Here is a 25,761-nt window from a genome sequence, read left to right as displayed (position 1 = left end):
CGGGCTCTCTGCCCTGGGTTCACCTGCCCTCCTTTATGCATCGACTGTTAAACTTCTTTTGTTTTTCCCTTCAGCAATTCTTGCCTGCTTTGCGGACAGAGGCTGTGTGTAATAGATGCACGGTAAGATTCCATCCTCTACCTGTCTGCCGAGTCCCCTTTGTTCCCGCAGTGAACCTCATTCATCTGGACTCCATTCATGACATTTTCAAAAATCACTTTCCTAAGCAAAGACTGAAGTGTATTTTGCTTTTTCTGCAAAGGAAGATGATGTCAAGTAAATTTATCAACAAACTTGCTGGGAGCCACTCAATTGACTTGAGATCAGGAATTGTTTTTGAGCATTTGATGACATCTTTGCATACTGGATTGTCAAATATTGATTATTTTTCTCCTCCACCCTCACTCCCCACAGTTTAATGGGACCCCAGGCTCTGCCCTAGTCAGGCTGGGGGCTAGTTGGTACCTAAGGGGAAGGCCTGAAGAAGCAATTTGGTTTAAGCCTTTGAACTCTAATTCTCAACACTGGCTGCATTTCAGAATCACCAGAGGAGCTTAAAAGTATATATGTGAATGTGCAGATCCCACCCCCAGCGTTTCTGTCTTAATTGAGGCACGATGGTGCCCAGAGCAGCATCTGCCTTAACAGCTCCCGGGTGGGAGTTTCTATCACATCTGTCAGTCAGCGCTCCCTGTGAGTTCAGAAGCCTAGAGGTAAAGGCCTCTCAACCTTAGATGCTCAATATAGCACCGAGAGAGCTTTTTAAAAATATGAATGCTGGCCCAGCGTGGTGGCTCATGCCTGTAATCCTAGCACTTTGGGAGGCCGAAGTGAATGGATCCCTTGAGCCCAGGAGTTCAAGACTAGCCTGGGCAACATAGTAAAACTCCATCTCTACAAAAAATACAAAAATTAGCTGAGGGTGGTGGCACAGGAGGCTGGGGTGGGAGGATCAACTGAGCCCAGGAGGTCGGGGCTGCAGTGAGCCGTGATCAAGCCACTGTAATTCAGCCCGGGCAATAGAACAAGACACTGCCTCAAAAAAAAAAAAAAAAAAAAAAAATTGAATGCCTGTCACAAAACCCAGCGATTCTAGTTTTATTGGGCTGGGCTGAGACCTGGGCACCAGGAGCCTCTAATGGGTAGCCAGAATGAGACTCACTGGGACAGGGGAAAGAACCCTGACTTCTCAGTAAGACTAACTAAGCCTAGAGTCTGGGCTCTGCTGGGTGACTGTAAGCAGGTTGATTCACCTCTCTGAGCCTCAATTTTCTCATTTCCAACATTGGAGTGTTGCAACCCACCATGCAGGGTTGACTGCAGCTGGCGTCCTCCACCAGGATGGCCTCCATTAGCTCTCTCAGTAGTTTTCCTTATCAGAAAGTGGACATTTACTATCAGTAATTAACTACATTACCAATAAGAATTCAGTTCTTATCAATAGAAAGGTGCTGTTTTGGGGGGATGTGAAAAAGAAGATGCCAGGGCCCGCCTGTCCTCCCAGTCTTTGACAAGTGTCAGGACTGTGGCTCTTTTCCATCTCTCATAAAATCCTGTTTCAGGATGCTGACTCTTTTGAATCAAATTGTACTTAATTAAATCCTCCCTGAAACTCAGGGGAGTTTCATAGGAACTCTGCATATATTTACAGCCTTTGGCCAGGCATGGAGGTTTGTGCCTATAATCTCAGCACTTTAAGAGGCCAAGGTGAGAGCATTGCTTGAGCCCAGGAGTTCAAGACTACCTGGGAAACACAGGGAGATCCCCCCGTCTCTACCAAAGATAAATAAATAATAAATAGCTAGGCGTGGTGACATACACATATGGTCCCAGCTATTTGGGAGGCTGAGGTGGGAAGAGGGACAGAGACTGGGAGGTCGAAGAGGCAGTGAGTTGTGATCTTGCCACTGCACTCCAGCCTGGGTAACAGAGAGACAGACCTCTTCTAAGAGAAAAACTGGCTGGGTATGATGGCTCATGCCTGTAATCCCAACATTTTGGGAGGCCAAGGTGGGTGGATCACCTGAGGTTAGGAGTTCGAGACCAGCCTGGCCAGCATGGTGAAACCTTGTCTCTACTAAAAATACAAAAATTAGCCAGGCATGGTGGCGGGTGCCTGTAATTCCAGCTACTCGGGAGGCTGAGGCAGCAGACTCGCTTGAACCCAGGAGGTGGAGGTTGCAGTGAGCCGATATCGTGCCATTGCACTCCAGCCTGGGTGACAAGAGCAAAACTCTACCTCAAAAAATAAATAAATAAATAAACCCCAAAAACCAAAGTTCTGCATGCTACATCTTATTGTAAATAATGCATTTTTTTAAGAAATAATAACATTTGTATTACAAAATAAATAAAAGGCAAGTTAGCTCAGGTACTGAGCCTGGAACTTACTGTCAGATCATGTGGATTCCAGAGCATCTGTGTGTGTTTGGCTAACACCCCTCACCCCTTCCAGCCTCCATTTGCTCCACTAAATTTTAGACTGTGATTCTGAAAAGTGGGGTTGAAAATCCTGTTGCTGCTATGAAGACTGTGCATTTCTATAGCTCATTCCTAATGTCAGTCATCAGCAGGCAGAAGATGCAGTTTCATAACCCTTCAGGGTGTGACTGAGAGGCTTTCTCCAAGTATGCCCTTTCATTAAACTTTCTGAACTGCTATTGGTTCTGCACTCAGCAAGGTGCAGAAAGGGATAAAGATAAAACAGACATGGATTCTGCCTGCCTGCCCTCAAGTAGATTGAGGTTTGGAAGTTCAGACAGGTCATGCATGTAACTAACTCTAACACACAGTAGAGAAGAGGTCTGGCTGGGAGTTGGGGCAGGCTTGCTAGAGGAAGGAATATTTTAACTGCATCGAGGAGGATCAGAGTGTGGGTAATGGGGCAGGTGATGCCCTTCTCCTAATGTCAAGGATGCCAAGGCCCAGGATGTAAGGAGGCAGGAGGCAGTTCCCGGAGATCTTGGATTATTTTTAGGAGAGGTGAAATAGCTGGTCAACAGGTATGCATGTTTTAAGGTCTTTGCTGCACATTGCCCAAGTGTCCTCCAGAAAGGATGCTCCAATGTACACTTAGCCAGGCATTAAGATGCCTGGAGCCTTGGTCTGAAAATGCAGGAAGGAGAGATGCAGGAGCTGTGAGTTGGAGTGGAGTTTGTCCTGTTAGCTCAACAAGTATTTTTCATCACCTGTCTTTCATCACGCTGTCTGCGTGGTGTACAGAGATGAAGAATGGACACATTCCTGCCCTCAGGGAGCTCAGCCTACTGGCAGAGATAGACCACAGCCCAAAAGTGTAGGCAAATCTAGGGCTCCCTTGAAAGTTTTAGGAAGGTGTTGTTTGTTTTGAGAAACGGCCTCCCTCTGTCGCCCAGGCTAGAGTGCAATGGCAAGATCACAGATCACTGCAGCCTCAAAGTCCCAGGGTCAAGCAATCCTCCCACTTCTAAGTAGCTGGAACCATAGGCTCATGCCACCATACCCAGCTTTTTTTTTTTTTTTTTTTTTTTAGAGACCAGGTCTCACTGTGTTGTCCAAGCTGGTCTCAAACTCCTGGGCTCAACCAATCCTCCCACCTCAGCCTTGCAAAGTCCTGGGATTGCAGGTGTGAGTCATCGAGCCTGGCTGACAAGCAGGTTTTTGAGCTGAAAGGAGTTTGTCCTTTCTGGAGTCTCCCTCTTTGAGGCACCTCATTCACCTCAGTGGAATTATTCACAGGGTTTCACCAGTAATCCTTGGGTTCCCTGACTCTCCAAAAGGCATCTAAGCTTCCTGGCTGCGCATTGGCTGACTGTACTCCCTCCCACATTCTTTGTCCCAGCTATTTAACTTCAGCACTGGAGGAATCTCCAAGGTGCTTGAAGAGGTCTGCCCAGCTTCCTGCAAGGCTGTGCCTTTTCAGGTCATCGAGCAAGGAAGCCATCCGTGAGAGTCTCATCCGAGAGCCCTTGCAGTGGGCATCCAAGGCCATAAAAATTTGCATGCCTGTGAACCCAGCTTTCAGAAATGATCTTAAGGAAATAAGCATGAGTATTTGCAAAGATTTATCTACAAGATTATGCGTGAGAGCCTTATTTATAAAAGGGAAAAAATCATTGAAGATTATCTAAATTTTCAATCATAGAGTTTGGCTAAATAATTTATGGCATATTCACACAATGCAGGAATTGTAAACTACATCATGAAAGAATATTTAATGACATGAAAAGAAACTTAAAGCATTTGCAAAATAGTGTGTACTACATGATCCTATTTCTGATAGAAAAAATATATATACAAATGTAGAGACATAAGGGAGAGAGAAAAGTCATGTATCAAAAATATAAAATATTTATGATTTCAGGGTAGTGGATTAATAAGAAATTTTAATTCTCTTCTCTGGATGTGTTCTGTGATGTTCATTATTTGTTTAATCAGAATAAAAAAAACACTCTATTTTTTGAAAATGGCATCTCCTGGCACAGGACAATGATTCCCATCTGAGGCACATGCGGGTAGGAGGTGGGTGCTGGGTGCTGGGGAGCTGCACTGCTTAGGCCAGGAGAGTCGCCCTGAGCTCCTGGCTGCTGGGACACACTTCTCAGCCATGCCCTCCTCTGCAAAGTGACATACAGCAACCCTGGTTATGCAACAAGCTGCCTCGGCCCTGGGCAAATAGATCCTCTGACTCCTCAGCTCCATTACAGGCCATAATAGAACAAACCAGGCCTCAGGCCCGATGGTTGCATAAAAGCAGGGTGGATAGATTTTTCTGGTCACTGTGTTCCACCCAGTTGAGCAGGCACATTCAAACTCCTTCCCCGCTGGACTGCGTAGCTCATGCAAAGCAGGCGCCTTCTTCAGGCAGCCTTCCGGACTAACTCCACTATGCCGTGTGCTTCAGAAGCCCCTGCTCTAATTCATAATGAACACTTGGAGAGTACTTTACTTGTAACAACCCAAATGATCCTCACGACAACACTATGAGGGGGTACTGTGATGCTTTTGTGACAAACGAAGCAGCGGAGGCAGAGAGAGCACAAGCGATTACCCAAAGTCCCACGCAGAGCCAGGATTCAAACCCAGGCAGTGCGGCCCCAGGGTCAGCCCAGGAGACACCATACCATGCAGCCCCCTGGCAGACAGTTGCTATCACAGTCACATTTCCATGGTGATTCTGAGTTGTTTCCAAATTTCTGCTGGAAGACTATGGATTCCTCGAAGGCATGAACTGTGACTTTCACTTCCATGGGCCCATCCAGGGCCCAGCAGAGCATTGAGTGCACAGCGCCTTCCCAGGGGCTTGTGTTCTCAGCTCCTAAGCCCCTCTTCTTTCCTACTCCACCTGCAGGTGCAAGTGGTGAATCCTACTGAGCCGTAATCTTGCTGCTAGAGGCTTATCTACAGGTGCTTATGCAAGCAGTCTGGCAAAACACCTCTTTAGGGACAAATGTAGGGCTGGAGACTTGGGATGCCTCGGGATGTGTCAGATCAGAGCTTTCTGCAGGGCTCGAGGCTTCTTGCTGCTTCTCCAGAACATCTCTCCAAATGCCTGCACAGCCCTGGGTACCTGGGTAGGGTCCAGCTCTACAAAAGATCATGGCTCGAGTCCTTCTGCTCCAATGGGAAAGATCAACCAACTGAGAGAAAGAGCATGCCGCCCAGAGGGGGAGCTGGTTGCCATCGACCTCTTGGCTGTCATTTGTTTCTTCAGGGTTTCCAGGCTGGCTTCCAACCGAGGATGTAAGAGGCTGTTACCAAGTCTGGGCAGATCAGCACAAACATATTAACAGGGGTTATCTCAGCGTGGTGTGATGAGGGATGACTTTTTCTCATGGCTTTGCTTCTCTGCCTTTTCTAATTTTCTGCAATGCACATAATTATTTGGGCAATTAAATAATTACAGGGAGGGGAAAGTCACTGTTCTTGCTCTGTCCCTTGCAGGACTCTTTTACCACACTTATATGGGCTGCTAAGCTCCAATGCGCCCTCTATTGCATGTGGCTTCCACCGAGCTCTTTCTGATCTTCACTCCAGCAAATTCCCATCTCTACTCTGTCCTTTCCACACCCTTCACTATGTACTGATCTGCTCAAAACCTTGCAGATTACAAAATGTTTCACTGGCCCGAGCCTGCCTGATTTCATAAGAAGTCATCTTTTGTGTCCTTGCAGAGTGTGCCTGGATCGTGTCTCTATCCTTGGTCCCTTACCTGGACTGTAGCCCCAGTTAACTGCTGAATACCAGCAGCCAGGTGTCCTCGGCAACCATGTTCACATGAAGCATCTTAGTCCCACCCACTCCTTCTGTGTCTCTACTAGCAGCATTGAGCTGTAGATGGGAAAGTGTATGGAAATATGACTGCTTTTTCCCTAGGGCAAAGAGGATTGGTGTTCTTTTCTTCAAAATTTCTTTTGAATCTGTCTTTTCTGTCTCACCACTACGCCTCACTCATGCTCCTGAACCACCGCTGAGGTCCAGAGCTGTACCTTTCTCATTTTGGAATCTCTAGGATCTAGCATAGTACCCACTGCACAGTATGCCCTCAATGTATGCCTCTTGGTTCAATGAATGAATGCGTGAACAAATGGGCAAATAAGCAAGTTTTAATAATTTGTCACCTTGATTTTTATTTCTTGTAATCCTTCCTGTATTTCTTGCAATCCTTGTTTTATTCCTTGCAATCCTTCCTATATGTCTCTGCCAGTTGAATCTTCCAAAATGGTGACTCGATCACATGAATCTCCTCTAGTGCCTTTAATGGCTCCCACTGTCTGCAAAGGCCTTTCAAAACCCAGCCCCTTGTTACCTTTCTTTGCAAGGATTTTATCTCCCACTCCCCAAAGCTCCGTTCCAGCTGACCTGGCCCCTCTGTATCCTTTCCTGCCCTTGTTGAGTTGCCTTTTTCTCTGTGTAGCCACTTAGCTGCCTGTGCTGGTGCTTGCTGCTGGCTAAGCTTGTCATAAGTTCAGTGTGGCACCCTTTCCCGCGATGGGCGGATTACAATAAGGTCCCAATCTGGTGGTGCCTCCCTCTATTGCTGGGTTGGGTAATCTCCCAGTTACTCTGGGTTTGACCATGTGACTTGCTTTGGTCAACAAGAAACAGGATGTTAGCAGAGACTTGAAAAGTGCTTGCTCATTCTGGCTTGCCATCTTTTGATGCTCTTGGGAATCCAGCAGCTGTCACCATTAAACAAGCCCAGGCTAGACCAGTTACCCTCATCATCTTAGCTGATAGCCAGCCAGCCACCATAGGCATGAGTCAGGCCATAGTGCTGGACCCACAGAATTATGAGCTAAATAAGTAGTGTTGGGTTAAGTCACTAAGCTTTAGGCATAGTGTGTTATGTAGCTCACAAACATATAAGACTGTGTGTTTTTTGACTGGAGGAAGAGATGCCATAAAGACCACCTTTTGAAACTTCTCAAATACTGCCATTGATGTGTTGATGGAGGTATGAAAACATCCACTAAAATTTGTGGTTTATTTATTTTTCATTATTTTATTTAAGGAGGTCTATAGTGGAAGAGGGAGATATTTGGGGAAATTTGGTATAGACTAGCTTTCATGATGTAAGGGAGTTATTTTTGTGTGATAATGGCCCTACAGTTACAGAGAAATTCTTCCTTATTTTTTGGGAAGCACAAAAGTAGGGATAAAATGTCATAATGTGTGCAATATGCTTTAAAATATTTTTGCCAAAATAATTAATGAAGCAAATATGGAAAATAATAACTGTTAAATCTAGGTGTTGGGTATATTGCAGTTCATTATGTTATTGCACACTTTTCTGTGTGTTTAAAATTTTCATTTAAAAATATGTTTTAAAAATGAAAAACTTTGAGCTAGACACCAGGTTATGAGCTAGGAGCATAGCAATGACCCAATAGACCCCTACCAACTCAAAGAATGCACATTCTTTGGGAAATATGTTTCCATTAGAAAATCTCAAATGCAACGCGACTGGGGTCTCCAGGACCTGTGTAAGCCTGGCTTTTCCTGTTCCCTCCACATCATCACTGCAGGTGTATTTTCCCGTTTTAAACATTTACTCTCCCAGTGGCCTTGCATCTCGAGGAATCCCTGTATAGTGGCACATGAATATAACACATAAAAATCATCTGTATGGTGTGTGTTGTTCCTGGGGTTCAATTCAGCAAATTTTTCCTGGGCACCCCTGTGTTCTTGGCACTGAAAAAGTACCAGGACTTAAATAGTAGATGGCTCAATCCCTGTCCTCTTAAAACCTAAGGGAGGAGATGGAACGGGTCACCCAACCCAGACTGAGAGACAGGAATTAGCTGCAAAGGTAACCAGGACAAGCTTCTTTAATGATGGAGAGACCCTAGTGGAATGGGGAGATTCTTCTGGGAGAAGTGATGGATGTGTAGTTGGGCATCCCCACAGAGGGACTGGAAAGAAAAAAGAACTGGAGGAACCAATGTGCAATGTATGTGTGTTTCCTGGTTCAAGGGCTGGCAAACTTTCTCTAAAGGGCCAGATAGAAAACATTTTAGGCTTTGTAAGCCAAGGCAAAATCGAGGATATTACATGGGTAATTATACAACAAGAATAAACAATTTCCACAATTTTTATTGACAGAATTCAAAACTTTATAGACACAGAAATGTAAATTTCCTGTAATTTTCACATGAGAACTATTCTTCTTTTGTTTTGTTTTGAGACAGGGCTGTGCTAATCCTCCTGCCTCAGACTCCCTAAGTGCTGAGATGTTGCAGGAAGTCAGGGACCCGAAACAGAGGGACTGGCTGGAGCTGTGGCAGAGGAACATGAATCGTGAAGATTTCTTTTTAATATGGACATTTGTCAGTTCCCAAATAATATTTTTATAATTTTATATGCCTGTCTTTACTTTAATCTCTTAATCCTGTTATCTTCATAAGCTAAGGATGTATGTCACCTCAGGACCACTGTGATAATTGTGTTAACTGTACAAATTGATTGTAAAACATGTGTGTTTGAACAATATGAACTCAGTACACCTTGAAAAAGAGCAGAATAACAGCAATTTTTAGGGAACAAGGGAAGACAACCATAAAGTCTGACTGCCTGTGGGATCGGGCAAAAAGAGCCATATTTTTCTTCTTGCAGAGAGTCGTGCAAGAAGGAGAGATATCAAATGGACGTGCAAGTAGGAGGGATATCACTAAATTCTTTTCCTAGCAAGGAATATTAATATCAATACCCTGGGAAAGGAATGCATTCCTGCGGGGAGGTCTATAAACCGCCACTCTGAGAACGTCTGTCTTATGCAGTTGAGATAAGGACTGAGATACACCCTGGTCTCCTGCAGTACCCTCAGGCTTCTTAGGGTGGGGAAAAACTCTGCCCTGGTAAATTTGTGGTCAGACCAGTTCTCTGCTATTGAACTTTGTTTTCTGTTGTTTAAGATGTTTATCAAGACAATACATGCACCACTGAACACAGACCCTTATCAGTAATTCTCCTTTTTGCCCTTTGAAGTATGTGATCTACTCCCTGTTCTTAGACTCCCTCCCCTTTTGAAATCCTTAATAAAAAACTTGCTGGTTTGAGGCTCAGGTGGGCATCACAGTCCTACCGATATGTGATGTCACCCCAGGCAGCCCAGCTGTAAATTCCTCTTTGTACTCTTTCTCTTTATTTCTTAGCTGGCCAACACTTATGGAAAATAGAACCTACATTGAAATATTGGGGGTGTGTTCCCCCAATATCTGGAGCCCAACGTGGGATACTGAGATTACAAGCATGAGCCACTGTATCCGGCCTCTTCTTTCGATTTTTTTTGTTTTCAAACTTTTACAAATGTAAAAACCATTCTCAGCTTCTGGGCAGTACCAAACCCGGCAGTGGCAGGTTTGGTTCACCGACATCATTTGCACTTCCCTGCTTTACATGATGGGTTGGTTCTTTTGTTTTTGTTTTTGTTTTGTTTTGTTTTTTGTTTGTTTGTTTTTTTGAGACAGAGTTTCACTCTTGTTGCTCAGGCTGTAGTGCAATGGTCTGATCTCGGCTCACTGCAACCTCCTCCTCCCAGGTTCAAGCCATTCTCCTGCCTCAGCCTCCCAAGTAGCTGGGACTATAGGCACTTGCCACCACATCTGGCTAATTTTGTATTTTTAGTAGAGATGAGGTTTCACCAGGTTGGCCAGGCTGGTCTGGAACTCCCGACCTCAGGTGATCCACCCACCTCGGCCTCCCAAAGTGCTGGGATTACTGGCCTGAGCTACCACGCCCTGCTGGGTTGGTTCTTAATGGAGAGATTTGTTTTTGGAGCTGCTCTGCGCAGTGGGGACCAGAATAGGCCTGGGTTCCCAGCCCATCGCTATTCCTTACCAGCTGCAGATTCTAAGGGAAGTCATTTAACCTCCCTGGAGCTTAGTTTCCTCATCCCTGAAGCCCAAGGATAAAACAAAACAAAACAAACGAACCCATCACGTAAAGCGGGGAACTGCAAACGATGCAGGTGAACCAAGCCTGCCACCCCGTTCACAGGCTATGATGAGGAAAACCTGGCTACATCTGGGACCACCCCCGCAACCCCCACTTTGTACACAGGAAATACGGGGTTGAGGATGGAGACCCACAGTGCGTCCAGAGCGTCCCCAAAGGCCGCAGTGCCCGCCTGGAGCCCTCCAGAGAGCACGCACTCCCTGGGGTGCCAACCAGAGACAACTCGCCCTGAGGCTTGGAACTCGATTCTCCGCGTGCCAGAGAAGGGGTGGGACTGCAGAACCCCCAACCCCCCATTCTGGGTGGGGGCACCTGGCGCAGGCCGGCCGCTCCCTCTAACACTGGGCTTCCCGGGCTTCCAGGGCCCTCGGGGCTGAGTCCTGGTTCGCTCCCACCCCGAAGCCGCGCCCGGGCCAGCGAGGGCGCCACCGGATGCCCCAGCCCGCTCCGCGAAGCCCCTCACAGTCACCCCAGCCCCGGCCGCGCACCGCGCGGCTCGAAGCACCTTCCCGAGGGGCCGATCCTTGCGCCATAGTCGCGCCAGAGCCTCTGGCGGGACATCGAGGACTTCTCGCTCCTGCTAGCCAACCCCAAATTTTTGGGAGGTACCCGAGGGTGCGCGCGTGGCTCCTGGCGAGCCGAGGCCCTCCCTCGAGGCCCCGCGAGGCGCACACTGCGGGCCCAGGGCTTGCAGCCGCCCCGCACGTCGCTACCCTGAGGGGCGGGGCGGAAGCTGGCGTTTGGAGTGCCCCGGGGCCTGCAGGGCAGTTGCGCAAGTTGTGATGGGCCGCTATAAGAGGGGCGGGCAGGCATGGAGCCCTGGAGGAATCGCGGAGCCAGCGACTGCAAGGTAAGGCCCCGGCGCGCTCCTTCCTCCTTCTCTGCTGGTCTTTCTTGGCAGGCCACAGCGCCCCACCCCACTCTGGATCCCGGGGAAACTGAGTCAGGAGGGATGGCTTAGTTCTGGACTATGAAAGCTTTGTACCGAGTTCTAGCCAGAGAGAAGGCTACTGGGATTGGGAGAGCGTTGGATTCGCTGCTGGACTGTGCCGGTGCCCAGAAGGCAGGACTCTGACCTTGCAGAACCAGCCAGGTCTCTGGGAGACTGTCAGACCCACCAACCTCGTGGCATTCGCAGAGCTAAGATGCACTGGAAATTGCCTTGGGCACATCCCCAAAGATCAGGATGTCCCACCCCGGTCTGGAGGAGATAAACTTGGGGGTAGGAGGGACGCAGATGCAAGTGGTCAGTCTCAGACCTAGGCATTGCCTTGTTCTGCGAGTAGGAGTTCAGGCTTCATTTTCCAGGGAAGTTCCTGACTTCTGAATGGGAGAAGCTGTATAAGGCCAATGCCTAGGAGGAAGGCAATGATGAGTAGAGGTGGGGGGAAACAAGTGTCAGGAAGACTCAAAAATCTTCCAGAGAAATTGTGCAGGGTCTCACCAGATCTGTCCTCAAAGCCATGCAAATTGCCTTCTTTGCAATCCATACAATGACGTGTGGCTGGGGTTCAGAACTGGTTATTAGCGAACTTCTAGCCAGGACTACTAAATACGCGCTGTTGGCCCACCACTCTCACCTATAGCCTTCCTTCAGTCTGCGCTTGGTTTGGATTTCACTGTGGTTACCGTCGCCTTTATACTCCTGTTTCTATAGTTTAAAGATGGTGGTGTTTTGGGAAAGTGACTCCTTAAATACAGTTAGGTCCAAGTGAGACAAGTAGCCTGGCTGTCATTTCAGAATAGCAACTTGGAAGAGGTGATTAATTTCTGTTGGAAGGGTGATCTTTGGGGAGGTGGGCGAAGAGCAGAGACTTGGTGATACCGTTCCAGGAACACAAGCGCTCTTCCTTTGCAGTGCAGAATGACCTCTGGCAGCTGGAGTTGTGTTTGTTCTGTAGGATTCTGAGCTGGGCCATGGGAAGCTGGAACTGGGGAGTGTTCCCAATCTCTTTCCTATTAGGATTGTCTGCAGAACCAAATATGGAGGCTTCTAGCAACGTGAGTGCTCCTGTTCTAATGCCCTTAGAAATAAGGCCACACTGATCATCTCTCTCACTTAGGCAGGGAGACAAAGCAAGAGACAAACAGCGGATGCTTTCAGGTTCTTTCCCTTCCCAAGCAGTTGTGGACAATGGGCTGAGGGGAACTTTTCCATGTTGGCTAAAGGAGCATCCTCCTCATATTTTGTACATTTTATGCCCAAAATAACTCTTCTTGGTATTTGGGGAAATATTTTCCTCCCCCTCCATTCCAGGAAATGGCTCCAAGTGCCAAGGACAGAGCCAGGGAAGTTGCAATGAATTCCTGCCCCACAGCCCCAGGCAGATGCCTCACGCATCTGAGTGGCCCATGCAGAGCACGGAGGTGGCCACCACGGAACCTGGGTCAATGTCCCACCCCCACTTAGAACCCCCAGGGGCGTGGGAGCCAAGGAGAGAAGAGGGGCTCCAGGAAGGTAGAGTCCTTGTGTCTTGTGCATCTGTGAACAGCACTGGTGTGATTTAAAGGAAAATTGAGCCAAATTCTCTGGCAGGCAGTTACCCCATCCCCACCGGGGTAGGAGTCTGGCAGCTGCAGCTCCATTCTGGCCAGTCGGCAGAAAGTCTTGAAATTCTTTGTCCACACACTTGTCTCAGAGAAACAGAGAGGTTGTTTCTGCTTGAAAACAACACACTTGGTGTCTGGGCTCACAGACTCCTTTGCACTTACTCCACATGTGACGGCTGATGTGCCTTGTTGCTTAGCAGACAGCATGCTACCGTCTTTCCTGCTCAGTTTTTTAGCTCTCTGGAATGGAATCTATAATCAATGCCCATATCAACATTTCACTAATACCATAGGAGATTTAGTCTCTATCTGGGTGTACATTACATTTGCTCTGGGGTGCTCCAGGCTGGGGGAGTTGCCAAGGAAGAGAAGAGAAACTGCAGAGAAGACAGGAGGGCAGAGCAGGGGTCTCTAAGAAGGGCAGGGGTCCCAGAGTGCAGGAGCAGGAGCCAGGCTCACGAATGGGTCCATGGGAGGGAGTACCTAGGGATGACAGTCAAGATGGAGCAGAGCTTAGGAAGCTGAAGGGAATCCTGGCCCACCTGAGTGCTAGAGGGCACATAGGAAGTGCAGGAAGCAGACCAAGGTCCCCAAGAAAGGGAGACTTGGACACTGAAGCATTTTCTGTCTTTATTAAGACAACTTCATAAGAATTCCTGCTGGGTCAAAGTGAATTCTAGGATGTGACTTTAAGATGGGAGCAAGTGAACCATTGAGGAGGTAGGTTACCCTAGTTAGCCAATGCAGATCGAGAATGGGAAATCTTTCATTTATTCATGCAACAAATATTTAATGAAGTCTTGCTGTGGTCCAGGCTTGTGGTAGATGCTGGAACAGGTACACATGTCATTAACTGATCAGGGCAGCCTCTCCTTCTGAGTCTCGCTGGAGCTTCAGATGCCCCTCACACAGAGCTCGAGGGAGCCTCAAAAACTGATCAGAGGCCAGGCACCATGACTCATGGCTATAATCCCAGCACTTTGGGAGGCCAAGGCAGGTGGATCACTGGAGCCCAGGAGTTCCAGACCAGCCGGGGCAACATGGCAAAACCCCATCTTTATAAAAAAATAAATAAACAAAAATTAACTGGATGTGGTGGTGCACACCTGTAATCCCAGCTACTCGGGAGGCTGAAAGGTGGGAGAATTGCTTGAGCCCTGGAAGTCGGGGCTCCAGTGAGCCTTGATCACACCACTGCACTCCAGCCTGAATGACAGAGCAAGACCCTGACACACACACACACACACACACAGACACACACAAGATTAGAGCTGACACAGGAGTAGAAACCTGTCTCTATCTCTGATGAGATCAGATCTTTCTGATGAACAGAAAGAATGTAACCCCTGTACTCACACCCTGTCTGAGGGTTACATATGTTAGCACGATTTCTCAAATGAGGCTTTTGGTTGCAAACAAAAGAAAATCGCTCATGCTGGCCCTGTGTTTTTCAAATTGTGTATTGTGATCAACGTTTGAAAAAAGAGCCGAGACTCTCAAGAGTGCATTACCCATGGTAAGGGTGAATTTTATTTCCTGACACTTATTTCTCTTACATGTATCTTAATGTCTCAAATGAAAAATAGATCTATAAAGCTGAAATCTATCCAAGTGAGTATAAGAAAAGAGTATCTCACCCTGAAGGCTAAGGACAGGGAGAGCCACCAGGCCTCAGGAGGACCCAGGAACCACAAAGAAGGCTAGGAAGGAGCACAGGTGGTGACCATACTCCGGCTCTCGGTGGCTATGTGGGCTCTGGTATCTCTCAGCTGTCCCATGCACATGAGGCCAAATGTGGCTACCCTAGAGCTTCTGAGCCCTCAACAGAGATGAACTGGACTTTCTGCAGCCCCACTCTAAGTTCCTAAGAGAGCAGTTGATTGACCCAATCAGGGTCAGGAGAAGGAATGGAGGAGGAGAGGGAGGAGAGAAGAGCCTCTTCGTCTCTTGCTTACCACTGGCAGTTGTAGCCAAGGGGGCTGGAGTGTAAATGCAAACATAGCCACCAAGGGTTGTGTATGTGTGTGTGTGTGTCTGTGTGTGTGTGCCTTGGGTAGGTTAGATCTCCCAGCAGGTCCCTACTAAACAGACTTTAGTCCCCCAAATTTTAGCTCTCCAGCCTCACACACTCCACCCCTCTACCATATTGAATTCTCCCAAACCAACCATGGCTTTCCCCAACTCCGGAGCTTGGACTGGAATGCCCTGCTTCCCCTCTTTTCCCTGGGGAATGCCTGTCCTTCAGGCCTCAATTCACATACTGCCTCCCTTTCAAAAGTCCCTAAAGTCACACACTGCACTCCAGTCAGCGTGACAGAGTGAGACCCCATCTCTTAAAAACAAAAGCCAAAAAAGATAATGAAACAATCTCAGTAAACAGGGCAGCAAGAGAGGCTTATATAATATGCCATCCACCCCACCACAAATTCTGCTGTCCCTAAAGTCCCTCTTCCCCTTTGTTCTTTGGGTTCTGTGCTTCTTCCCTCATAAGCTCCACCAGGTTGTGTTAAAATGAGTTGTTCAAGCTTCTGTCTGTTCCACCAGATTCTGAGCAACTGGGAGAACGAAGATCCAAACTTTACTGTCTTTATTTCCTCCTTTGTTCTTTCCTCATCCCCAAGTCCCTTCCAACTTGGAGATGGAAGAAAGGAAGTTATGAAGAAAGGAAGGAAGGAAAGGTAGGAGGGAAGAACAGGAGGGGGTCCCATGGGAGAATGTGTATAGGGAGAGGACTCAGACTAGCTAAAGCTTTTCCCTCATAATTAATAGTAAATACCATGTTACCTGAATTTAATTCACAGTACCATACCAAAGACTCGCTTTGTTCTCCCCATTGCTGTTATCAGAAGGCTGTGGGCAGGCCTGATTTGGGCTCAGGAGGCCCTCCAGCCTGGATCTAGAGAGCAGCAGACATCTCTGCCCATCTCAACTCCCACTTTGACACTGAGGTCCCCAGGATGGAGGGTCTGCCTCTATCTGCCTTGTGCCCTGCAATGGCGGGAAGGTGATGGAGCTCAGATCTAGAAGCTACCAGCTTCTTAGGGAGGCAGGAGGGGGAGGGTGGGGTAGAAGCCCTGCACACAACCGCCAAGTGGGGATGGGGTTGAGGGCCCACCTGAGGATGAGTAATAGTGAGGCCGGTGCAGAGGACCCAGGTGGAGGCAGACAGCAGAATTTGTGGTGGGGTGGATGGCACATTATATAAGCCTCTCTTGCTGCCCTGTTTACTGAGATTGTTTCATTATCTTTTTTGGCTTTTGTTTTTAAGAGATGGGGTCTCACTCTGTCACACTGACTGGAGTGCAGTGTGTGATCATAACTCACTGCAGCCTCGACATCCTGGGCTCAAACAAACCTCCCACCTTGGCCTCCCCAGTAGCTAGGACCACAAGCATTTGCCACCACACCCAGCTAATTTTTAATTTTTTTTTTTTTAGAGATAGGGTCTTGCTGTGTTGCCCAGGCTGGTCTTGAACTCCTGGGCTCAAGCGATCCTCCTGCCTTGGCCTCCCAAAGTCCTGGATTATAGGCTGAGCCACCGCACCCAGCCACATTTCATCCATGCAGCCTCAGGGGCTCCACGTTCTACTTTTTCTCATTTCTTCTCCAGGGCACCCATGGCTAGGGATGAGGATAGAAGATGAGGCAGCAGGGCCTTGATTAAAGGAGAAGGAAGGCAGCCTGTGGAGAAGGTGGCTCAGGGAGTGCAGAGAGGAGCGGGCTGTGAGGGAGACAGCAGAGTGCAGGCTGTGTCCCAAATGAGCACACCGCCCACTGCGAGCCCACCACCTGCCTAGAGACCCCTCTCCTCTCCAGGATCTGCTTCAGTAGCTCTCAGAGGAAAGAATGATGCTGTATCAACATTTCATCAGCTCATCTTTTAACTCTAAGAAAATGGCAGCTCCTAAATGTTCAAAACTGCTTTGGAAACTTCTGGAAAGAGGTTTTACAGCTCAAGCAGACAGCTGACCGCGGCCTTTCCTCCACCCCAACCTATGCTCTCCCCATGCTTTCCTGCCACAGTTGCAGCAGGCCCTTGGGTCCTACATTTGCAGCCATTTGTCTCTGAGCTCAGACTTCCAATTCCCAGCGGCAGCTGGACAGGCTCACCAACATGTCCAGCCAGTACTAGGACATCAACAGGAGCCCAGCCACCTCTTTCCAAAACCTCTCCTCATGTCTCTCCTAGTTTCCATCTCCATCCTTCTAGTCAGCCAGGCTGAAAACACTTGCTCCTCAGGGTGTAGAAGGAAAAGCTTTGTCTCCATACCTGGTGTTCACTGCCCCTGCGATCCCAGCCCAAGCCCTCCCCGACTCCTCATCCTGGTGTCAGCTGGAAGCCACCATCTCCTAAACCCACCTGTGTTCTTCTGCCTCTGCCAGGGCTGCCCTCTCCTCCACCTTCACAAACTCAATTCCTACCCATTCTCAGGTCCCTTATCAAATGCCACCTCCTCCATGATGCCTCCCTGATTCCTCTGCTGGAAATAATGGTGATGACAGCTAAGGCGTTGGGGTTGGCTACGTGCCAGGCAAGGAGTTAGCACTTTACTTGCTTTATCTCATTTCAGCCACATAACAGCGACAGGTGGCATTATGATTCATATCATCCCCATCTGATAGCCAGGAAAACTGAGTCCCAGAGAGGTTAGCCACTTACCTAGGGCCCTGTGCTCTGATTCAAGCATAGCTCTGAGGAACTCTAGCATTCCTCAGTTTAAGCATCATGACTTTCTTTGCTGAGTCACCCAAGGTATTTCTTCTGTTTAAATGTTCTTCCTTGGCTGGGCGCATTGGCTCAGGCCCGATGCGGTGGCTCACGCCTGTAATCTCAACACTTTGGGAGGCCGAGGTGGGCAGATCATCTGAGATCAGGAGTTCAAGACCAGCCTGGCCAACATGGTGAAACCTGTCTCTATTAAAAATACAAAAAAATGAGGCCGGGCATGGTGGCTCACACCTGTAATCCCAGCACTTTGGGAGGCTGAGGCAGGTGGATCACCTGAGGTCAGGAGTTTGAGACCAGCCTGGCCAACATGGTGAAAACCCATCTCTACTAAAAATACAAAAAATTAGCTGGACATGGTTGCAGGCGCCTGTAATCCCAGCTACTTGGGAGGCTGAGGCAGGAGAATGGCTTGAACCTGGGAGGCAGAGGTTGCCGTGAGCCGAGATTGTACCACTGCACTCCAGCCTGGGCAACAAGAGGGAAACATAGTAAAAAAAATAAAAATTAGCCGGGCCTGGTGGTGCATGCCTGTAATTACAGCTACTCAGGAGGATGAAGCAAGAGAATTGCTTGAACGCAGAAGGCAGAGATTACAGTGAGCTGAGATCACACCACTGCACTCCAGCCTAGGTAAAGAACAAGACTCCATCTCAAAAATAAGTAAATAAAAATAAATGTTCTTCCTTGCATTGAAGTTACATATGTAAATTCCCAAACCAGTTGCTTAAGGGCAAAGTTTTGTTCTTTACTTATATTTTTAACAAATATCTTATGTAAGGGCCGGGCGTGGTGGCTCAAGCCTGTAATCCCAGCACTTTGGGAGGCCGAGACAGGGCGGATCACGAGGTCAGGAGATCAAGACCATCCTGGCTAACATGCTGAAACCCCGTCTCTACTAAAAAAAATACAAAAAACTAGCCGGGCGACCTGGCGGGCGCCTGTAGTCCCAGCTACTAGGGAGGCTGAGGCAGGAGAATGGCGTGAACCCGGGAGGCGGAGCTTGCAGTGAGCTGAGATCCGGCCACTGCACTCCAGCCTGGGCGACAGAGCGAGACTCCGTCTCAAAAAAAAAAAAAAAAAAAAAAAAAAAAAAAAAAAACAAATATCTTATGTAAGTAGTTGACAAAATCAAATACTGTGTATGCTACCTAGGCTTCCCTGGAAAAGCTATCAGCCTCTGCCCCATCCCTTCCCACTCCTGATTCCACTTTCCTGTGGTTCCATATCTTTTTCATGTCTGTTTCTGGCCCACAGTAGGTGATCAATACATGTTAGCTGCCAACCATCAACCCTATATTGAGTAATTATGGGATGTCAGGCACTATGCTCAATGAAGTTGTATTAGGTTTGTACAAAAGTAATTGTGGTTTTTAAGAGTAATGGCAAAAACAGCAGTTACTTTTGCACCAACTATTTGCTACCTTGAATTATCCCTCCTCTCCTTGTCCCTAAACCCTGCTCCTCCTCCTCCCAATCCTTCTTCCTTCCCTTGTCGGGCCATGGCCAGGCCCCACCCAGGTACTAAGACTCAGGTGAAGCAAGGAAGACTTAATGCCCACTCTTTTCTGATGCCCATGTTGGCATGCGTTAAGTCGGTTAGCATTAAGTTTGGCTGCATTTAGCAGAGACCCAAAAGAACAGTGGCTTTTAGAAGGCAGACGTTATGTCTCTCACACACACCCAGCACAAGTCCAGAGATAGGTAGTCCAAGACCAGCATGGCATCTCAGCTCCATGAACCTCAGGAACCGAGCTCCTGCAGCTCTCTGCCCTGCTGTTGATAAGGTGACGCCTTCATCCTCCTGGTTCAAGATGGTGGTAGAACGTTGGCTATCATATCTACAGTCCAGGCATCAGAATGGAGCAAGGGATGAAAAAGGAAGAGACGAAGGCACACGGCAGGCTCCTGAGAGCTGGCACAGGACACTTCTGCTTATATTTTACTGGCCAGAATTTAGTCACATGGCCACACCTAGTTGGGAGACTCTGAGACGTAAAGTAGTTATTCTAGATGGCCATATCCCTACCTAAGACTTGGAGTTTTCTATGACTGGGGAAGAACGGAAGACAAGATACTGGGAAAGACTAGCAGCCTCTACTAAAGGGGTGATCTGTGTTGATGTGTGTATGTGATGTGTGTATGAGCATTTGTGTTACGTGTTGTGTGTTGGTGGGGCAGATTCTTGCGAGCACTTTGCTCTCAGAAGGACCTGCTACCAGTTCTCTCTGCAGACCCCCATGGGTTTCCCCTAAACCTGGCCTCTCCTATTAGGCAGCCTTACTCAACGGCAGCTTCTCAGCTCCATGTTTTCAAGGAACCACAATTTATTTCCAGCATCCACTGAAGCATATTATCCGTGGTGATAGAGGCGGCTTATAAAACTGTTTTTCCACTTAGGTATTAGAGGATGGTCATTATATGAGAGTGACTATGACCACAGTTAATCTGGTAATAAATTCTCTTGAGTAGGAGGGTGTCATCAACATGTGAATCTTAGAAAAGGAGGCAAGCTGATCTTGTGCGGCATGGGGAAGACCCAGAGACACCAGCGCCCTGTTGAGATAGCCCGTGGGAGGCAGTGGGCCAAATACTTGATTCACAGTTGGCTACAGGTAGTGTTGCCCAGCATTTCAAGCCCTGCCTGGTAATTATAATAATTTACTCCCCTCACCCTGCTCTGGACATGCACACGATGGCCAGGGGCTTCACAGGTTCATCTCATTTACCCTTTTGAGCCAGGTGGTGGTGTTAGCTCCATTTTGCTGAAAGGAAAGGACACTTTAAGGAAGCAATTTTCCCAGAGACACAAAGCTAACAAGAGTGGAGCCTGAGCTGGAGCCTCGGAGCCTCATCACTACACCCGCCCATCTCTGCTAGAGTTTCATGAAATCGTATTGGGGATGAGCACTATTTAACTCTGTTACACAGACATTTGGTGTATTACTCAGGTAACAAGTAGTTAATAGAGGAAGTTTTACTTTTTTAAGACATAAATTTGCCTTTTCCCAAATTACTTGGTACATAGTACTTTTCATGTTTGAAGTTGAGATGGGGGTACAATACCATAGCTTCATTCCAGAGCAGGGTATTCATTTCCAAATGCCATGTTCCCAGCAGATGCCCTTGACTGGAAATTGGGGTGTGATTTGGGCTTTTCCTTAAATCTTTGAGGGGCTGGAGGGGTGGGTGGCTTGCACTCCTGCTCTCTGGATCTGAATCCTGACTCTGTCATGGACCTGTTTGACTTTGGGCAAGTTGACTCCTCTTCCTGAGCCCCATATTTTTCTCTTCTCTAAAATTCAGATTTAAAAAAATGGCTTTGATCAAACATTGTAAATAATATATAGACAGACTGCTTGTTTTTATTGTATTGCCAGAAATGAAACCTACTAATATTGTCATCTATGGACAGAAAATGTATTACCTGTTTTCATCAAGACCCAGACGACGAAGAACACGAAAAGCAGAGATTAACTTTACTACCATCTCCAGAACCTTCATCCTAATATTTACTTACATTTTATTATTATTTCAGGCTCATGCACATATACTTAGCATGGATCACTGGTCACAGACTTGCATACATTTAACTTTATTACCTTTTGCCTCATGTATCTCATTAAAACTTTGCTGCTTAATCAAGGATCTGCGTATTATTTTAAGTTTAGAATTCACAGTTCCAAGACTTTGGAATTTTCAAGCGTTCTGGGTGAATGGTGTTATGCTCTCTCCCACTGCCATGTCTTTATGCCCTCTGATTTCTCAGCTACTATGGCAACCACTTTCTACTCTTAGTAGCCTATATTCAGTCCAATCCCCAGCTCAGGAGACACTTCTTCCAGGGAGCCCCCTGTGCGCTCTGGTGGTATCTCATACCTGCCCTTTTGGCAAAGCTCTTTCCTCCTGGCTTAGAATGGCCCACTGACCTGTTTGCTTCTCCTATTAAACTGTAAGCCACTCGAGGCTAGAGAGCATCTGTTGTTCAATATTGCATCCTCGGTGCCGAGCACTGTGTCTGACATATTATTTAGAAGGTCAGTAAGTGCTAGTGGGATTCAGGCTCCCAGTGGGTGGGAGAGAAAGGAAGTAAGGAAGCAAGTGGTAAAGGACATCACAGAGTATCAGCAGGCTGCTGTGAGGGAGAAATGCAGAGGACGGGTGAGTAGCATAATCGCTAATGATAGGGTAATGATAGAGCACATTTCACAACACTTTCAAGCCCTTTCACATGCATTATCTAATTTGATCCTCATAAAAGCCTAGAGATAGGTATATTACAGGGATGAAGGTAGAGTATTTTGTGGTTATGTGATATGCTTAAAATTATGCAGTGAGTAAATGACTGGGTTCAAACCAGGCCTTAAAAATCTGTTGTTTTTCCCTTGAAGCACGCAATGAAATCTACATCATCCCTACCATGTCCATTTGATCACACCCTGGCCTCACAGCTCTGTGGTCTACAGGATACCTCATGGTGGTTTTATTGACCAGACAATAATCCTCTTCCTAAGAGGATGTATTTCATTAATACATAGGTAGATAATGAATTGTCTTTGACTTTGAGGGGATGGTAACCAGGGCAAAAAGCAAAGCTGATTTTCATCCCCATCCAGTAATGTGGTTGGTAATGGGTCAGATGGATGTATTCTGAGATACCAGCTCCTTGAAATGTGTGGTTCCTTCTGTTTTCAGGCCCAAGAAGCACATCCTGGGAAGGAAAATGTATTGGAGACCCCTGTGTGGATTCTTGTGTCTTTGGCCCTATCTGTTCTACATCCAAGCTGTGCCCATCCAGAAAGTCCAAAGTGACACCAAAACCCTCATCAAGACAATTGTCACCAGGATCAATGACATTTCACACACGGTAAGGAGAGTCTGCGGGGACAAAGTGGAACTGCAGCCAGCCTAGCACTGGTTCCTGGTGGGCCTGGACCCAGATAGTCCAAGAAACATTTATTGAATGCCTCCTGAATGCCAGGCACCTACTGGAAGTTGAGTAGGATTTGAAAGCACAGGGCTCCACTCTTTCTGGTTGTTTCTTTTGGCCCCTCTGCCTGCTGGGATTCCATGGGTGAGTGGTTCTAATTCTAAACCACCCCAAGAACATTTGACTTTGCTACATGTTTCCATTTAAAAAATCATAGGATTTGGGCTGGGTGTGGTGGCTTGTACCTGTCATCCCAGCACTTTGGGAGGCCAAAGCAGGAGGATCACTTGAGCCCAGGAGTTCAAGACTAGCCTGGGCAGCATAGGGAGATCCCATCTCTACAAAAATAATAAAAAATATTAGCTGGGCATGGTGGTGTGTACCTGTGGTCCCAGCTAGGGGAGGCTGAGATGGGAGGATCACCTGAGCCTGGGAGGTTGAGGCTGAGGTTGAGGCTGCAGTGGGCCATGATTGTGCCACCGCATTCCAGCCTGGGCGACGGAGCAAGACCCTGTCTCAAAATAAATAAATAAATAAAAATCTTAGGATTTGATCAGGCATGATGGGTCACATCTGTAAGCTTTAGGAGGCCAAGGCAGGAGGATCAGTTGAGGCCAGGGGTTCAAGACCATCCTGGGCAACATGGCAAGACCTCTATCTTTAATTTAAAAAAAAAAATTAAAAATAAGAAAAAAAATCATAGGATTCTCTGATATCATGAGGCCTTGGGTGCTTATTTTCACTCTACCAAGGGGAAACCCAGGCCTCAGAGATTAGCTGAGCGACATGCAGGCACAGCCACTATCTCTTTCCTTCCTCTCCCCTCTGTCCCTGCCTTCTGCGCTCGCCTTCCTCCCTGACTTCATTTCCTCAAATCTTAGTGCCTATGACTAGAGGGAGCCATGAAGTTCCTTGCAGCCCATTGGCTGTGCAAGACCCCCAGCAGCGTCTCCTCGGGGCTTCTATCCCATCTCTAGATGTGCTTGTCATTAGGGTTCTTGTAGTTCCAGCTGATGTCTGGCCCCACCTCTCGAAGATACCCAAAAGAGCGAGTCTACCCTTTTTCACATTCAACCCTCTACTGATTTGCAAATAGCAGTCAGTGCCCACCCTGGTCTTTTCTCTGGGGTCCAGCAGGCCTAGACCTTCTGCCATTTTCCTGATGAGGTCTGTATTTGAAATTAGGAAGATTAAGTTTAAATCTTTGCATTTCTGATGTCTGTGAGATCTTCAGCAAGTTCCTTAATGCCTTTAAGCCTTGGTTTCATCATCTGGATAATGGGGATATCACACACTATTCACAAAGTTGTTATGAGGCCTAAATTAGCTAAAGCAGGTAAATCCTCCTTACTCCCTGCATGCAGCTCTCCGGAGACATCTCCTGGTCATTGCGGGTGTCTCATGGTGGTCTTGGGCAGTTAAGGAGAAGTTAGGTGCCCAGAAGCAAAGATGGCTCAGAACTAGATAGAGTCTTGGGCATTTTATAGAGAAAAACTCTTGTCTCCTTTCAAAAATAATAAAAAAAATATTAGCTGGGCATATTAGCCACTCAGCAAGGCTGCACGTGATAGCTCCCGAGTGCCCCAACTTGGGGTGGTGTCAATACACGATATCACGGGAGCCCAGGGTAGTCACCACGGAGGTGTCAGCCTCAGTGCTGTGGGCAGATGGATGGGGAGAACCCTCCCGGAACTGGAGTCACTGGAGCAGGGTTGGGGGCCTCACTGAGGGTACAGCCTTGATCTCTAAGGAGGAGGGACTGCCTGGAAAAGCTGACTGGGAGAGAGGACTCAGCTGGGGGTGAAAGGGACTAGAGAAGGCAGGGGGTGGGGGTGCTTATGCAGGACCTCAGATCCCTGGGGAACAGACTCCACTAAATAAGACACAGGAAACCATGGCTAATTCTTCAGCAGAGGCCATGCAGAGACAGGAACGACCTAAGAAAGTTGGTTGGGAGGCGGAGGGAAGGATGGTGTGGGAATAGCAGGAATCTTGGAGACCACCTTAGAGGCTTGGCAGTCACCTGGGCACAGGATACAAGGGCCTGAGCCAAAGTGGTGAGGGAGGGTGGAAGGAGGCAGCCAAGAGAATGACCCTCTATGCCCACGGGAAGGTGGAAGGCTCTGAGAGTGATTCCTCCCGCGTGCTGAGCACTTGTTCTCCCTCTTCCTCCCGCATAGCAGTCGGTCTCCTCCAAACAGAGGGTCACCGGTTTGGACTTCATTCCTGGGCTCCACCCCGTCCTGACCTTATCCCAGATGGACCAGACACTGGCAATCTACCAACAGATCCTCATCAATCTGACTTCCAGAAACGTGATCCAAATATCCAACGACTTGGAGAACCTCCGGGACCTTCTTCACCTGCTGGCCTTCTCTAAGAGCTGCCACTTGCCCTTGGCCAGTGGCCTGGAGACCTTGGAGAGCCTGGGGGGTGTCCTGGAAGCTTCACTCTACTCCACGGAGGTGGTGGCCCTGAGCAGGCTGCAGGGGTCTCTACAGGACATGCTGTGGCAGCTGGACCTCAGCCCTGGGTGCTGAGGCCTTGAAGGTCACTCTTCCTGCAAGGACTACGTTGAGGGAAGGAACTCTGGCTTCTAGGTGTCTCCAGGAGACCATGACAGCTGGGTGCGGTGGCTCACAAATGTAATCTCAGCACTTTGGGAGGGCAAGGCTGGTGGATCACCTGAGGTCAGGAGTTCAAGACCAGCCTGGCCAAATGGCGAAACCCCGTCTCTAATAAAAATATAAAAATCAGCCAAGAGTGGTGGCGCATACCTGTAATCCCAGCTACTTGGGAGGCTGAGGTGGGAGAATCACTTGAACCCAGGAGGCAGAGGTTATAGTGAGCCAACATCTTGCCACTGCACTCCAACCTGGGTGACACGGGGAGACTCCATCTCAAAAAAAAAAAAAAGAAAAAAAAATCATAGTCATTGTTTTCCTGTTCCTCACCCCATCCACTCTTCTTCACTTTCATATATTTTACTTGTACATTTGTTTAATTAATATCTACCCCAATAAGAATGTAGGCTCTGCTGAGCACAGTGGCTCACTCCTGTAATCGTAGCACTTTGGGAGGCCAAGGCAGGTGGATCATCCGAGGTCAGGAGTTCGGAACC

The 25,761-nt window shown here is 47.8% G+C and overlaps 1 protein-coding gene across 2 annotated transcripts; it reads left to right on the top strand.

The window, feature by feature from the left end:
* Positions 1–11,262: 11,262 nt before the first annotated feature.
* LEP (leptin) lies at positions 11,263–25,283 on the top strand. Of its 2 annotated transcripts, XM_010378726.2 has the most exons (3): positions 11,263–11,284; positions 22,406–22,577; positions 24,821–25,283. In XM_010378726.2, the coding sequence occupies exons 2-3, from the start codon at positions 22,434–22,436 to the stop codon at positions 25,178–25,180; spliced, it is 504 nt and encodes a 167-aa protein (XP_010377028.1). In that variant the 5' UTR covers positions 11,263–11,284; positions 22,406–22,433; the 3' UTR covers positions 25,181–25,283. The 2 variants fall into 2 exon arrangements, with proteins under 2 accessions (XP_010377028.1, NP_001289857.1); NM_001302928.1 differs by lacking the exon at positions 11,263–11,284 and having other exon boundaries at positions 22,434–22,577; positions 24,821–25,180.
* The last annotated feature ends 478 nt before the right edge of the window (positions 25,284–25,761 follow it).

This window comes from Rhinopithecus roxellana, chromosome 6, assembly GCF_007565055.1.
Source record: "Rhinopithecus roxellana isolate Shanxi Qingling chromosome 6, ASM756505v1, whole genome shotgun sequence".
In the NCBI taxonomy this organism is placed as follows: Eukaryota; Metazoa; Chordata; class Mammalia; order Primates; family Cercopithecidae; genus Rhinopithecus; species Rhinopithecus roxellana.
Note: the sequence above shows the minus strand (reverse complement) of the source record. Positions and strands in the feature narration are given on the sequence as shown.